The sequence below is a fragment of the Pagrus pagrus genome (assembly GCF_965226575.1).
Source record: "Pagrus pagrus genome assembly, chromosome: 2".
NCBI classification, from domain to species: Eukaryota; Metazoa; Chordata; class Actinopteri; order Spariformes; family Sparidae; genus Pagrus; species Pagrus pagrus.
The window spans coordinates 11,249,654-11,267,043 of record NC_140186.1 but is presented as its reverse complement, the minus strand read 5'-3'; the positions used below and the strand labels follow the sequence as shown (position 1 = coordinate 11,267,043).

The window sequence follows — 17,390 nt, the reverse complement described above, 5'->3', positions numbered from 1 at the left end:
ACTTAGATTTTAACAAAAGCAAGAAAAGACAAGTTTATTTGTCTCGTAATTCAAACTACCTTACGTAAGACTTAAAAAAAGGTGTTAAAGGTGCAGTGTGTAGGATTTGGGGGGATCTATTGGCAGAAATGGAATATAATATTAATGATTATGTTGACATTCTAGATTATAATTACCTGAAACTAAGCATTTTTGTGTTTTTGTTACCTTAAAATGAGCATTTTATGTTTGTAGGGGGAGCAGGTCCTCTTGAGCCCGCCATGTTTCTACAGTAGCCCAGAACGGACAAACCAAGCACAGGTTGCAATCTGTGATCTCACCGATAGATGCCACTAAATAAACTTGGGTCCTTTTTGAAACAAGCTAAAAAAGAAACTAGACGCATATAAATTAGGGCCAGGATGATATGATATCGTGAAACATGGGTGCTGATTCTTAAGTATTGCAAATCAATTTTAGGACTTATTGTGATTTGTGTTTGTTTATTTTGACACTAGGCCATAGGAAAAAGTTTAATCACATACTTCTACAGACTGTATATCTTGAGTCATATTTCCAAAAACAAGTCACACATCAGTCAGTCTTTTATTGCAGCAGCATCATTGCTATACTGCATATAAAAGTGAACTGATGAAGATGAAGTGAACTGCTACATTTACATTTCTTCTCATTAAGCTAGTGCTTTAAGAATAATAAATAACATAGAATATGCGAATATATAAACTGTATTTGTGCCGCCCTCTCGTGGCATGCAATGTCTCTTCCTACTTACCTACTAGTAGCTGTATTTTTAAATCCATTGAGATTTTTGAATATGAGTTTTAACCCTTTTGAGGTTGCTGTAGTTGGTCAGTGTGAAATACTGTATAAGCCTGCAAGCATGAGCACACATGACGTTTCATGTTCAGCATGTCAAGTAAAATGGATCACTTGTTAGGATATAATAATTACGAACGCTATGCTAATTTTCTTAGCATGTTAATGGTAATTCTGATTATATGTTAGCAATGAGCTAAGGGACTAAGCAATTGTTACTGATTCAGGAATCAAAGAATTGATTTAGGAATTATTTTAAAAAATCGACTTTTTTTATTACATCTTATATAAATATGATTTTAAATGATTAAAAATGTACATAATGTCACATCTGATCGAGGCAAACTATAATAATGAAGTTTTTGTGTTTTATTTTGCTCGACAACAATCAAATCAAAGCTGCAGCCCTTTCACTGAGTGAAATTTCATTTTGCTGGGCTTTACTATGCACATATATACTGTAGGCAGGTATTCATGGGCAAGTTTGGCTACTTCTCAGTCCCACTGAGTCTGCATTTGATAACATAATTATTTACACAGAGAGAGCATTATATTTGTGCCAGGAACAAATAATACTAGACAGACCCCTTTTCTTTTTGAGAAATGAAACATACTAACAAACAAAGATATTACGATACAGCACAAGACAGGGATTTGTTTCAGCCCCTCTGTGTATATACAATACGCCATGGGAGTTGTACTGTAAATTTACATGTTTATTATATCATAATTCAATAGGGACATGTTGTGCTCCAACCATGAACTTGGACAGAATCGACCTCGCTCTTAAAGTTTGCCACTGGCAACAGCTTAATTGAAACATATAGAGCCAGACCTCCTGCTGATTTCTGGTGTAAAATGCAATTTGCCTCCGTTCCTGCACAGAGGAGAAGGGAAAGCAATACTCCGGAGGACTTTTCACACGTTCAGGTTTTGTCAGCTGCAGGCTGGACTGATTGAATTACAGCGAGCAGAGACCTTAAAAAGACACAGTGAACTTCAAATAGGGTCCTGGGACCTCCTTTATGAACTGCATTAGCCATGGAAGTCACAAATCACTGCATGTACAGGGGAGGGAGACTGCGGGTGCTCGTTTGTGGATATATTTATCCTTATGTGTGCCTCTCTGTGTTTTGTATGTACAGATATAAACTGTGTGGGTGGTGGGTACACGCGAACATGCACATCTGTGAGCCTGTGTGAGCGTGTGGTGTACGCTAGCTCCCAGCACGCTGCAAAAAGAAGCCTTTTCTTTATTTTCCTATCCCTCCTAAATCTTCCTACATCTCTGCTATGGTCCTCCCCTTGACAAAGCTGCTTGCCAGTCGCACTGAATAGCCCTGGCTCCTACAATACACAGTAAATTTCTTGCACAATTAAAACAAGGAATGAAGCTACAAAAGAAGCCCCCAAACAATGGAGTCGGATGACAAAACAGCAAAAGAGACCACACTGGGCCGTTTGATTAAGCCATTGTTAGGGCGCACAATGTACACCACTCCACAGCCCTTTTCTCACATATACCTCGTGTCAATCAAACAGGCCCTGCGAGCCAACAAGCTAAACACACACACACACACACACACACACACACACACACACACACACACTGGCAAACATAATAATCAAACAGATCAGGAACAAATCTGAGGCAGAGCATCCACACGGCTCTGATGGCGCAGACCTGAATGGATGTCAGTGTTAAGATATGTTAATGTTCAGCTTCCCCTGGTGTAAGGACACAAAACCACAGTCTTAACCTGCATTCATCTGGCTTCTTCTCTGCATTATCTTTGCAGCAGCGAGCACATCTTGCTCTCTTTCCACTCCATTTTCATTTTATTTATGACCCGATCTGTGTTTTATGCGTTCTGATTTTCGTTGTCATCATCATCATCATCATCATCTCTCTCTCTCTCTCCATGTAACCACCTCATGTGTGAGCACTGTCGCCCTTCTCCCACTCGCTCACTCGCTCTCACACATACACCACCCCTCCCAAAGTTGATAAATTCCCACAGTGGCTGTTGACCCAGCTGCCTTTGTCAAGTGGCGCTACCAGCAGGTGCTGTTTTCACAGCCACCCTGGCAGTCGTACAGACTGTTTAGTAGCGCTGCTGACCCCTGCCTGCTATTAACAGTGTTAGCTACAGACCCCCCCCCAATCCTCCAGGGACTCTTACTCTTTCTCTCTCTCCCTCTCTTTCTGTTTGCTTCCCTCCTTCGCTCTTTTTTAACTACATGCAGCCTGCGACAACAAAAGCCAGTGCGGATGGAGTCTGGAGTTGGGTGCTGATGGGAGCATGGGAATCAACCCCCCCTGCCCTCCATCCTCCAAATTTAAAGCAACTTTAACGCGCGCGCACACACACACAGTCACAGTATTGTCACTGCACACTGCCATCAGTCAGTGTGTCTGTCAGAACATTTGCAACACATTTTTCACACTGCTGAGTAAACACTCGCACAGTCAAATAAATACAATTATCTTCACACAACATTGTAGTTGCAGTCATTTATCCACTAACTGGCAGATTTTTACTCGCGTATCTTCCCACACACTCAGTCCTGTACAGTCAACAAAATGTAATAGCTACCTGACAAGTGAAGGTCGGAACAGGTGAGACTCAACGTTTCCTCATAGCAACAGTTGTACGAGGAAATGCACAGCAGTGATCTTCCTAAAGAGTCATTTCCCTGTCAGTTAAACCGAAGTTTAATTTGAGATTCATCGACTAATCTAAAAGTAAGAAAACACTCAGATAACAATCAAAATCAATCCAAATTTTGCAGAATAATTGCAAAATATTGCGTATATTACATCTTAGACTAGACAGTTAGCCTGTTAGTAACGGTCGCTTGTCTTTTATAAAGTAACATTTGGCGTGACATTTCAATGCAAATTATGTCAATACATAATGTTTAAATGAATAAAGTTATAATAAAAACGTTTAATCGATTAGTAAATCCGACCCCTGAGGGTAGCAACCTTTTTATATTTCATATTTCATATTTTTCCTGGCAATGTTGATGTGCCACACTAACAAATAATAACTTATTCCAGCTGTTGCTCATAGGGAATAATGTTATATAACTACAGTAGAATCTGGGAGTCATACGTCCTCCTTCGATAGGGGCTATAAAAGCAGCGTGGCTCCTTTAAGAAACAGGGCAGTGCGTAGTGTGTGAGTGGTCGAGCAAGAGAAGAAGAGATAGCTATGTGACTGTGTTGAGAGCAGATCGGTGTTTGGCAGAGAAGGTGACTAGTGGTTGTAAATGTACAGTTACAGTTTGACCATGAATAAACTCTGTAGCTCCTCAATACACAAGAAGAACTTCTGTTGACAGCGACGCTAATGTCAATGCTATCGTCAGTGATATCGATCTTGCTAGAACGTCAGTGTGGTTGCGATGGTAATAACTACGTATGGCTGTTAACCACGCCCCCATTCTCTGTTCGAGGAGGACGGTCGACCATTAGACAGGAAGAAACACTGACTGGAGGGGGGGCTTTAAAGGTCCTGAACTCCATCTAGTTTTGGTTTGTACTGCTGTTTGACCATTTGCTCTCCAGTCATGATTGATGAGGCCTGTTCTCTCATGGACCGAGCAGAACATACACACACTCTGACCTCACTACTCGATCCTCTCAGCGCTCATACCAGCGTCAGTCCACAGGGGTCCACTTAACGTGCCTGCGTGTTAAAGTGTGCGTGTGCGTGGCCTTCAGTGTCCAGCAAATAGTGTTGTCTCAGTAGCTTTTTACCTCTCTGTTTACACATCTACATTTCTCCCTTTCTCTCTCTCTCTCTTTCACAAAAGCACACACAGACAAATGTGTATTAGTGTGTGTGTGGGCCAGTGGGCAACAGACGCTAACAGACGCTTCACATTTGAACTTGATTACGCACTCGCTGTATTATTTCCAGATTTGTTGAGCGTGATATGAAATAATTCTGTTTCAGCCCATTTGCTGATGTGCGTGTCTGGATGTTTGTCTTAATATGGAACGCTCACAATATGTTTCTGTGGTGTTCAGACTTCACGCATATGGTGTGGAGATGTTTGTGTTTGTGTGTGTCTGCATTTTTCCAAATCGTGTTTGTATCTGCGGGAGCCCCGTGTTAACCCTTAATGTTGTTTTGCTCTTCAAGTGTGGAGAATTTAAGGAAAAACATAAATCAAAACAATAAAGGCGCCACACTTGACGCAGTAATTGTCTCTGCCATGCAGTAAAATCCATCTTAGAGAGTAGATTCAAAGTGGACCCGCTTTGAATCGACAATATACAGAAAAATGCCAAAGAAAAATCACCGGTCGACATCATAGACACAACATCTGAGGGCAGATTTGTTGATACTTCTTGTTTTCCACTAAACAAATGGCTTCAGCTATCATGGTAAATCAAAATGAAGTGTTTGTGTCATACAGTACATCCACAAATCATAGTATAGTATTACCGTGTACCTTGGCCAATAAGAGTTGGACAAGTGTTTTGTTTTTGCCCTGTCCTTTCTTTCTGTTTGCCTGTGAGCACGATATTTTTTAAAAGTTATGAATGGATTTTTGCACGAAACCTAGTGGAAACTTTGATCTGGCACGCAGCAGCTGATGTGTGTTGGTGGGTGTGACTTCTCACTCAAAGGGCTCCAACTTCTAAACATTTAACGTAGTGTGCCTAAACACAGACAGATGAAGGAACACATCCATTTCTTTTCCAATCAAACAACCTGCGGACCAACCCTGCTAATTTCTCCACTTGGCACAGCAGCTGAGACACAGAACAAATACAGAGCTGATTAGCTGTGCAGTGTAACACGCCAAAACTCTGGAAAGTAGGTAGAAGTTAAACAAATCTAGTCTCGTGGCATGAAATCATCCAAACATTGATTTGCAGTATAACTACACACCTTTACATAACCAATGCGACCTTGTTTACATCTATAACTATTTCCGTACAGTTGTTATTATCATCGGTTGCTCATAAAAGAGAGAGGTGATTGTTCTTTAAGATTCAAAACAGCAAGGAGTGGCATGACACAGGGTCCAACTTGTATTACTCTGTCATTATTATTGGATGTTAGCTCAATATGTAACACAATTTAAAACAACGAGGGCACGACTTAAAGGAGCAATTTGTAAGATATAGATATAGCCTGTTTTCAAACTGACCCTCAACGGCCTCAGGGGCTGTGTTCGGTCCAATCCGGTGTCCAGCCGTGATGATCACTCTCACATCAGGCGGCCAAATCCAGTTGAGCTGGGCCCCGTCCCCCATGGTGACTCCCCCTGTGATCTGAGGTCCCCGTCCAAACTCTAGGGCCACTGGCTCCATGGCTAACTGTGCCATAATTAGCTAACGATAGCTAGCTACAGCCCGGCATAGCTAGTGAAGAGCAGCAGTTGTCAGGTGCTCTGAAGATATGCTGCCCCCTATGTTTTTGGTACTACCTTCAAAGTCTGACCTTGTTCTACATATTACACCTTTAACCCTATGACCATAGACATATTTTACAACAGATAACCACCTCCAGATTTATTTACATTAATTATATCCCAACTATTTTGTGTGTTACTGCCAGTATTTAAAATCATGTCAATGAAACTGTCAAACAAAGTTCTAAAACTGATATTTTCAAAATGTTTTTCCGAACTTGGGGTGTGACTTTGGATGACACGAGGCGAACATTCACATAAGTAAATGCTTAGCCTGACTTTCTGTTATTTGCTAGCATGCCATGTGATGCTTGTGTCCCCCACATATTGACTTTCCCTCTTTCTGACATCTGTTGCAGGCCTCATGCCCCTAAGGAGTGCCAGCGTCAGGTGGAGCCTCCGGAGCTGCTGATGACAGCTTGTTCCAGACACTGTAAGAACGGACACTGCACTCCTACTGGCAAGTGCTGCTGCAGCCCCGGCTGGGAGGGACCCCTCTGCCGAGTTGGTGAGTGACGTTTAGAAGATTTTCAGTATTATCACCTGGACAAAATGTGTTTTTCCTTTCCAGAAATGTCATCAAAAACGTATTTGATCTCCTGTGTCCTGTCTTTTCTTGTTACTACTTTTGACATCATTTTTTTTCTCTCTCCTCTCCTCTGCAGCCAAATGTGAACCAGCCTGCCGCAACGGAGGAGTGTGTATGGAGCCCAACAAGTGCCTGTGTAAGAACGGCTACTCTGGGGCCCAGTGTGAGAAGAGCGAGGGGGGTATGCCCAACGACCAGGAGAAAGACGGCATACTGGACCACATCATTGACATGACCTCGTACCTCCTGGACCTGACCAGCTATATCGTATAGGGGTGCGCAGAGGGGGGCTGCTCCCCGCTGTCATCCTCAAGTTGACACAAATCTACCTACCACCACCAGCAGACTCTAACGAGGTGTCCTTAATATGGCCTCTTAATCTCCCTCACACCCACGCAGGCATGTACATACATACACACACACGTACAATACACACACAGGATCCCGTCAGACTGCTTATCATCCTCATCAACAAACTCTTCCTCTTTCGCCTATAAGCTACTTGCTCTTGAGCACCAGGCCTGGCATCCAAGCCGTGTTCACTGACCTGCAGACAGCAGCGAGATGATTGACAAGCATGGCCAAGTTATGGAAGTTCCACTAAGACATTTTCTCTGAAGTTCAGAAAAAAGACTCGCACACTCCGCAGGAACAGGAACTCCACAGGAACAGACCATATTAACTCAAGACTTTGGATCTTTTCAGGGGCCATCTGTCGCCTTACTCAAGACCCCTCAAAAATGGAGTTTGAGGCATCTCAGCGGAGACAATTGATCGTACAGGGGTTCTTTAAGGATTCAAAATTGTAAAGAGTGGAGTGGCTCAAGATCCAGCTAAATAATTGTCTACACACAGACTTTGAAGGAACACTCTGCACCTCTGCCTCGGTTATCAAAAGCTGAGAAGTCAATGAGAGTCACATAGAGCCTGCAGTGCTTTGTGCTATTCTATTCTAAAGGCACTAATACAAGAGAGATGTCGTCTCACTTATGATGTTGTATTTAGTTTGTGGGCACATTGTCATAAAAAAACTATAACAGTATACGGTATGTATACTTTGTTTTGCAACACTCACTTGCTACCAATGTACAGAATGGATCGACAACAGAACGACCGAGTGAGAACATTCAAAGCCAGTTTTTCATACAATCTGAACGGAGTTATCGGCTCCCATGCACTGTATTCATTTTTTGTTTCATTCACTTTATTATTCAAAATGAATTTGTCTTTAAAAAAATCGCAATGAGAGTAGTTTCACACTCACACATACAGTACATACCACGCTACCACAGGTATGGTCTAACAAACTCCTTTCATTGCGTCACACACTGAACCTGAACTCAAAAACTACAAAGGGAAGAGATTGCGAAGCGGTGATGTATATTTCCAATAGAGCTTACCTAAGTACTACTTAGCATTGCAAAAAACAAAAAAAACTATAGCATACTATTGTTATCATAGAGGAGGGTTTATTTTTTTAAGCGTAATAATATATGGGAGAGAATGGTGTTTATAGAAAGCAGTTTTACACTAAGCTTGTCAGTTCATGTCATTTCATGTTCTTGTACTTATATATATGCAGCTTTTTCCTCTGTTAAGAAAGACGCGAGGTGCATAAAAGTAATGCATGCCTGTGCCTGCATAGAGTAATTCGGAGCAGTCCTTCTAATTCTTTTCCCCCCTGACATGTGGTTTCATTACGACTGTCAGAAATGTGTCTCTGTTGTGAGATGATCAAAGATCCCCGTCAGGCCACCAAGTCACTGTGGAAGCAGTTCACAGTCAGAGGCAGATCTTATCTGTGGAGAGCAGACTTAAGATTAACCTAAAGATCTGTCTAATGGAGATAAGATTGAGTGTTACACTCTAATAAGCATCTGACTCCTACATGTAGTCGGAAAACAGCCAAACACAGACCGGGAATGTCTGGAGTCGCATTAATGTATTTTGTCTTTTCAGATGCCAGACAGACAGATGCAGCTCACATACAAGCATGACCATATTCTCTGAAACTAATACCTTCTTGAGAATTCCTCATTACATCTTTTCCCATTTAAATTTTCCTCAAATAAATTGAGTCTTGACAGAACCATCAGTCATTGTGCTGAACAGTTTCAAAAGCAAACGGTTGCAGTTTTGCTCTCTCCCCAACTTTTATTTTGAAAAAACACGTCTCCACGTATCATGGTTGATTGAAGTCCAGTGTCCGTAAAGATGTAGTTGTTGTTCATCTCCCGCCTCGCTTGTGTTTGCTGAAATAAATCAACTCTACCTGGTCAAAATGGAATTCATGCTGTAAAATGGAAAATTATAATTTTTTTTTAGCACTTAATGTGAAAGTTGCATTGTAGCTGCTGAGACGGCGTGGTGTGAATAGAATAACCATTTTCATTATTTAAGTAGTTACACAAATAAAATAATTATTTAAGTTCTCTATGTTGTTTTTACCATTGTACTGTATGTGACAATTTTTTTTTATTCCTGTATTGTAAATAAAACTAGGGATAACTTTGTTTCTCTACAGAAATATCAATATGTCTATTAAAATTTATAGCATGTCTGAACTATTTGTTTCCCTTTTGTTTTTGGTAGTCAGTAATATATGAAAACACTTTAGATCACCTAATGAAGTTTGGAGGTTTTCAGTGTACTATAAGTACCGGATTAATTGTTATTATTGGAAAGAGAAATTTCTGTTAGCGTATCAGGTTTCCCAGTTGTCGTGGAAATGCACCTGTTCATGTTGGCGATCGTTGGCTGGAGGAGGTACGTCTACTGAGGAAGATCACACGATATGATCTAAACACCAGAACAGCAAATGGTGAGATCGTTTTCTCAGTTGCTGTTTTCAAGGTGAAGAATGAACTCGACTTTAAAGTCAACAATAAAAATAAGTCCATAAAGGAATACTTCACTATTTCTCGCAGAGATTGATACCATTCCTCTATGCTTCTGTTAAACATGAGGCTACTGTTCAGCCAGCAGACAGTTAGTTTAGCATGAAGACTAAATGGGGGATGCTCTTCTGGCTCATAAACACCCTTTTTATTTTACAAATAATAGTACACTATGTAATATAACCTATTAATTTGTGAACTGGCTTCTATCTGTAGCTTCATACTTGTCATACAGATGTGAGAGTGGTGTTGGTCCCCTCCTCTAAGTCTCTGCAAGAAAGCCGTTGAAGTATATTTCCCAAAATGTCAAACTACTCTTTTGAGACGCCTCCAATAAAATCTAAATGTTAAATTTTTCCAGCCAGGTTCAGTTGTTGGACACATCTCTTTCTCTACATGTGTTTTGTCTGTTCCTACTGCATATTCTCACTATTAGAATGACAGTATAGAAATTGCAAAAAGACAGAAAAGATACTTACATTTCTCTACTACAAGATTTTAGTAACAACATTATTATTTTTTTAATCCAATGGCAATTAAATGTATTAGAACCTTGTCTCTGGTAAGGGCCCCATGCTGGGAATTGTCTCATTTCTGGTAAGTCAGCTGCAACATTTCCACCGATGGTTTGACCTCTGGCCAGGTAAAAAGAGTAAAGAGAAGGATGTTGAGAAAATGTTTAAGTTAAACTTGGGCCAATGTGGCTAGAGGCCCAGGGTTTTCCCTTCACTCCTGCTCGAATGGAAAAGCTGCCCGCAGAGTTGACGGTGAGGAGAGAGCGGAGATGGCTGCTATGTCGTCACGCAGCGTCACTTTGAGCAATGCCAAAGTTCAGCCTGAAAATTCCTCATTTGAAGTGGAAATTCTCCACTCTGTTTTTCGGAAGTACACAAACACGTCCATGCATGGAGGCACACACGCAAGAGCCACTGCTGATGGCAATATTAATTTCCTTCTCAAAATACCAATGAAGCTTTGTGTTGTATAATGATAGTGAGTGGAGACCACCCACCTCACTCTGGTCTCACTCACACATACACACAAGTGCACACACTGCCATATTTAGAGTAATGCAATACTAAGTTGTCTATGCACTGCTCGGATCCAATCAAAATTGCATAAAGTGGAACTGTCCAATAGTGCTGCGAGGTCCAGCGTATATTTGAGTTTATACACTATCTGTGGCATGAATCATTACTTTTCATTTGGAATAGTTTTCTTTTTCCTTCCCAAAGGGCCCTTGTCTGGCTATCTTTCCCAAACAGTGTAACCCAGTACTTTGAATAAACATGAGGAGCCTGTATACCAAATATTTGTAGGACTGAGATGGCTGGAAGTGCATGCTATAATATTGTATACATGAGTGAAAGAGTCAGCACAAGCAATACTTATAGGGTAACAGGAGGAGACAGGACAAAACAGGAAGAAACAATAGCCCCGTGATTAAGAAATACGTCATTCCTTTTCTCCTCATCCAGAAGAAAGTGAACAATTCATTATGCTGCATTTACTTGTGTTTCTATTCTGTGGTAATTTATTATGTCCTGTGGGGCTATCACCGCCTCGTGCTTTAGAAATGATGTCTGATGCTCACATCAATGTTTTAATTATTGACTGCAGTGCCAACTGTTTATGTTGATGGCTTATTGTAAGATATAGGTTGTGACATACGTGATTGGAGGGTTTATACAATGACTGACCCTTACGAAAATGTGCCTTTGTGAAATGTGGAATCAAAATTTCACATTTCTACATGCGAACATTTTTTACAAGTGACGTTATTACTGACATTTTTAACATCTCACTCTCACAGGAGACTGTTTAAACCAGCTTCAAGACAGACACCATCCTTCCATGTACGTAAGAAGTCTCTGCCATGTCTTGTCTTAACGACTATCGCCCCGTGGCACTCAACTCTATCCTGAGAAACTGGTTCTCCAACACGTCAAAGATAACATACTTGGCAGCCTGGACCCTTGCCTCACCAGTATGCATTCAGAACCAACAGATCCACAGAGGATGCCATATCCACTGCCCCCCGCTCAGTCTTCACACACCTTGACGATAAAAACAGCTACATCAGGGGCTGTTTGTTGACTTCAGCTCAGCATTCAATACAATATAATCCATGAAGCTGATTGGGAAACTTCACTCTCTGGGCTTGAGTACAACACTCTGCAATTGGATATTGGACCTACTCACAAACAGACCCCAGACTGCTGGGATTGGCAGTCACACCTCCTCTACTTTAGTGCAAAACTAAGCCCCCCAGGGCTGTGTGCTCAGCCCCCTCCTGTTCACACTGTACACTCATGACTGCACTCCCTGACATTAAGAGAGCTCTATTGTGAAGTATGTGGATGACAACATCATCGTCAGTCGCATAAACATTTTAAGCTCCTGGGAATCAGCAGCACAGACAACCTATTATCGTCATCTCACATCACATTATTTTTTTATAATTAAATTAAAAAAACAAACACAGAAAAGGCTCTACTTCCTGACGAAACTTAATAAAGCTAAATTCTGTTGCAATAGAAACTTGGCCCAGGACAGGAAACATCTGCAGCGAGTGACTAAAACTGTCCAAAACATCATTGGTACCCATCTACAGAGTATCAGTGATGTCGGTGAAGTCAAATATCTGCACAGAATACTGTAAGTGACAGATACTTCAGTTTTCTACATTTACCTAAATCCATCATGGGAGTCATAGCTAACTTCTCATCTACGCACGCAGGTTTGTACTACTCTCTTTCTTTAAATAAAAACAAACAAACATATTTTCTCAGTAATTAAGTTGTTAGTGCAAACAGTCATTACAATTAGGATCATAAAATCATAAAAATCAGACCCAAGTTATGAAACACAGATTTTCTTTAAGGACTCCTTTTACTTTAAACGTGGCTATCATGAGGTGTTTTACATTTTCACTACATTTTGCTGACTTGATGTTGTAGCCACCAGTATCCGCACCCTTTTTTTTTCATGGCAGTCCTGTCCGGGTTCAGCACTGTGTGTAGGAGAGGACTGTAAACTCACCAGCATTCTCTAAAAATAAGCATTAAGTGAATATTTAGGTTCCCTCGTGACTGTGAGTTTTATAAGTACAAACTACAGTGTGCACGTGGAGGCAAAACATAACACAGTGCCAGTGCAGGTACAGTATGACGACTTATGCAGTGGAAAAAACATATATTATTCTAACCAGCCGTACATGGAAACTTGAAAGGTCTGGAGTTGCTGTGAGAAATGTGCTTTAATGATCTAATTGCTTATTAGCATTTTCAAGGTTTGCATATAAACAAATTTCCATTTGCACTAAAAGGACTGGTCCCTTTAATAAAGCTGATAGAACAAAGTGACGTTAAAATGCAGACCATCATGTTGTCAACTGCTTTCTCTAACTACACATACAAATAAGTCGTTTTTCCAACACATCATTATACCAAAATGACAGAATAGGTCAGTTGCCAGTGTCTCCAAAAATTACATATATCACCGTTCCCCAAACAACATGATCGTAGCAGTTTACCGTGACAGGCGTTTCAGGTGTTTGTCATATGCTTACAGTTTGGTTAGCTTTAGGCACTAAAGCCTCTTGGCTAGGTTTAAGAAAACATTGTTGTACACTCCCAGTTTGGTTAGGTTTAGGCACTAAAGCTTCTTGGTTAGGTTTAAGAAAACATTGTTGTACACTCCCAGTTTGGTTAGGTTTAGGCACTAAAGCTTCTTGGTTAGGTTTAGGAAAACATTGCTGCACGCTCGCAGTTTGGTTAGGTTTGGGCAAAAAAACCTACTAGGTTAGGTTTAGGCAGAAAAAAACTTGGTTAGGTTCAGGAAAACATTGTGGTTTGGGTTCAAATAATTATGTCACGTCTGTTACTTCAGGACAAACATACCTACAGTACATTTTATACATGACCTTCACTACTTCAGCTAAAATAACTCACCGTTGACTTCTGGACACAAACAGCAGTCTCCTGAATCAAAGTCCTGACCTGATTGTCCATCCCCAACCTCTTCTCTATATGGACTTTTTGCTCTTTATACGACTTCCCCTCACTTCCTCCTTTACAGCCACTAGAGGACACCGCCTAACAAAAAACATAAATATAGGTTGTAATAAGCTGCTTTCATAGTCAGCCTATATGGTTGTTTTTCTGATGAGGACAGGCTACTTTTTTCTCAATTGGCCTGTTTTTTTTGGCACTGCTCCTTCATCAAACCCACAATACAATTCATTATTCTAACTGTCAACTCTCATTTTTTCTCAAACCACCCATGTCCATCCATGACACTTTTCTGGAAACATCTGCTGATATTCACTGTGACTGTGATATCCCTTGAAGTCTTGTTTGACACTCCATGCATCATGAATAACTGTTTCCACTGTGATCTAACCGTACATTACCACTTCACCACCATACCACAAAACTGTGGACATCACTGTTGAATGTACAGTATGTTGTACATTTGGCTGAGTGGGATGAAGTCATGATGTCTTGTCAGGGAAGGATCCTAGCTGGGGAGTAACACTGATTCATGTTTCGCATTAACATTGGCCTTTTTCCACATTGGAAACAGTCTCTTGAATATAAAATGTGCCCCCTCAGGACCCAACATATTGATTTATGTGAGAATATTGGATCTAGACTGTGTAAACATGTGTGGTGGCTGTTTCAGCGAGTCTGTACCTGTGTTTTTTTCCTGTGTGCATGTCAATACCACAGTTGTTTATCTGGTTTTGTCACACCCCTAATTGCTTAGTGTATTCTGTGACCTCATGTGTTTACTCCAGGCTGACTCAGTGAGCACTACTGAAACGCACGGCCGAGGCAGCTGAAATCTCATATTCCCTGGCCCCAATCACTTACTAATGAAGACACACTTTCCAACCAGCCTCCTGCTGCTGCTGCTGCTGCTGCTGCTGCCTTCTCCCTGTGCCTCAGTTAACTCTCAGCTTATCACATAACAAAACAAACCTCCCTCGCCGACCACCTTAGAGGAGTTTGGGTGGTTTTATGCGAGGCTGTTGATTTTTGTCAGCTTTGTAAGAGACTTTTTTTTGCCGTCCTCACACCTCCACTATCTCATATTTCACACTTGTTCATTTCATCTCAATACCTCAGTTATTTACACCAATATCCCATCCTGAAGCACTTCCTCTTTTCTTCCTGTATTCCATCTCTCCATTCACTCTTCATTCCATCACTCCCCCTCTCCTTCCTCTCTCTTTGCTCCTGGATTCAGAGCTTGTTTACTCTCCCGGACCACAGCACTGACTCGCATCCATGAAATGATGCAATTAAGGATCCCACTGGGGCTCAATCTGTCATGTTAACACATGCTAAACCCCCACAGAGGGCTGAGAGCAGCACTGAGTGTTGGGCGACAGGTAAGACTGACGGGGGTGAGGGGTAGTGGTGGTATAAAAATGAGGGGAGTGTGATGTCTTGTAACCGCAGAAGAAGCAAAATGTAACCACACAACACTGACGGGAGAGGATTAGGAAAGAAAACCTGAGGTATGTGTGTTTATGTGTGTGTGAGGAACTGACACCAGCAATAAAACAAGTATTAGATAACAGTATCTTATGTACTGGATGTTTCTTTTGATTCATGTTTTTAATCAGTCCATTAGTGTTGTGTAATTGTCAATTGCTCAACCTTGACCAAGCTGTCTGAACTGTTACAGACTAAAAAGATACAAGGCTCTGCCCCAATATTAACAGTGAACTCAAGAGGAAGACAGGCGTCTTCATATTTTGGATCTGCTTGATGAGTTTGCTCAAGAGACGCAGCACATTAATATTATATTAGCACACTAGTAAGATGTAATAAGCCGACAAATTAGACAAAAACGAGAAATAATATGTTCTTTATTAGACAATAAACAAACACGGCTGTACCCAAAGTAGGGTGTCTAACAGGTATTAAATAAAGATGTTTTTCATTTTATTTTGTGGTACAGTTTTGTTGTAATGCAAAGACTAATAAGAGTCTGACAGGTAGGAAGTAAAGACGGTTAATTTGCAACAGATTACAACAAAAAAAAAACTGTTCTGTAAAGTTCGGCTTGTTACATTTTATTAGTGTACCCTAGAGTAAAGTGCGACCTAAAATATACAAAATGCATTGTAGCAGGTGTTCTTCCTGCTGATGCCTATTCACGGTTTCCACATTTGTCTTCTTTGTCCTTGTCTTCTGGGTGGGACTTAATTGTGCTCCGTCTCTCTGAGCGTCACTTCTTTTTCTTATGTGTTCATCTTGTACTTAACATGCATATTTTGCCTTCTGAATACATTTTGTCAACCTGAATCTTTATAGTGGTAATAGCCGGAAAGCAATCACATTTGTTTATTGTGACCAAATTATCGTGAATCTGATTTGTTCAGCTTACAGCTGCCTCTTCAGAGTGTTGACAGCCACCGAAACAAAGTATCCTGATTGAGGGTAAAAGCAAAAACAAAACAAAAATATGAGGATATGAGTATGAGTGAAATGTGCTACTGTGAGTGTATGTACAGTAGCATGAAGGTCCTTAGAGTGCATGTGCAACTTTGCATATATCACTGTGTGTGTGTGTGTGTGTGTGTGTGTGATCTATAATGAATGTTCATGCGGCTGTCAAAGACAACACATCGCTCTTTGTCTGCTTCCCCTCTCTGTGATCCTCGGCCGGGCTAGGTAAACAACTGATGTCGGCTGGAATGGACCACCTAGGTATAAGTTTCCATGTGGGGGTATCCCCTCAAAGCAAAGCAAGGAAATTTTCCGAAACACATTAAAAAGAGTTATGCAAATGGTTTACGGCAGCGCTCGTGTGGCTGTATTGTTATATTAATCTGTATACACTGTGGCTCATCTTGGCAGGGTCTTTTGTTTGCCTTCACTCTTAATCTGCTGGGCTCATCTCGAGCTTACATCATTCAGAGTCAACAGTGGGACATCCGCCGCAGCCTTACTGCTAACACTCGGGCTAACACCGGGGTCAAACAGTGTGTGTGTGTTTGTGTGTGTCCCTGCCAGAGTGTGTGTCAACCAAAGAGACCAAGCACAGCCAAAAAAGGTCTAGAAAGTTGACTTTAAGTGTCCACTGATGTTCACAGGCACCTGACTACGGCAGCATAGAAAACTATTATAACCTCTGTGTCTGACGACCATGTCCTCGGACATATTTGCTCTTCAAACACTGACCACCCTCCAGAACTTTCCTGCCCTGCGAGAAAGAGAAAAAAGAACAGCGAAAGGAAAAGAAAGTAAAGTACAGTTGGTTTTCTGTGCTTGCAAAGATGTGGTTTCCTCTGACTGAAGTGGGGCCATAGCTTGCATCAGCCCTCTGTCCGTGTGTCTGTGTGTCCAGGCCAGTGAATTCTGCCAGATGCCTGCCGCCTTGTTATCTGTACAGGCACGGCCCGTTCTGCTGCGCTGTGTGGGCCAAACAGTTTATCACACACCACTAGCAAAGAGGTTGGGGTCTTGCACAAGTGATAGCAGACACACAGACACGCACACTTTGAGAGTGGATCGTGTTTGAACACACATGCATGGATTTCATGGTCCTGTCATTTCAGTTTCATGGTATGTGTGTTTTAAATCATTTCTGAGTTTTGTGGTGTCTTTTGCCCTTTTTTCCAGTGCTCAGTTTTC

The 17,390-nt window shown here is 41.3% G+C and overlaps 1 protein-coding gene across 1 annotated transcript in view; it reads left to right on the top strand.

The window, feature by feature from the left end:
• The window catches only part of hhip (hedgehog interacting protein), a 34,599-nt gene extending 25,856 nt beyond the window's left edge, over window positions 1-8,743 (top strand). Inside the window, exons 12-13 of the mRNA XM_084366581.1 lie at window positions 6,612-6,760; window positions 6,918-8,743. Of these exons, the coding sequence (XP_084222707.1) occupies window positions 6,612-6,760; window positions 6,918-7,114 (346 nt within the window). The 3' untranslated portion in view covers window positions 7,115-8,743. The remainder of the gene's footprint in view (window positions 1-6,611; window positions 6,761-6,917) is intronic.
• The last annotated feature ends 8,647 nt before the right edge of the window (window positions 8,744-17,390 follow it).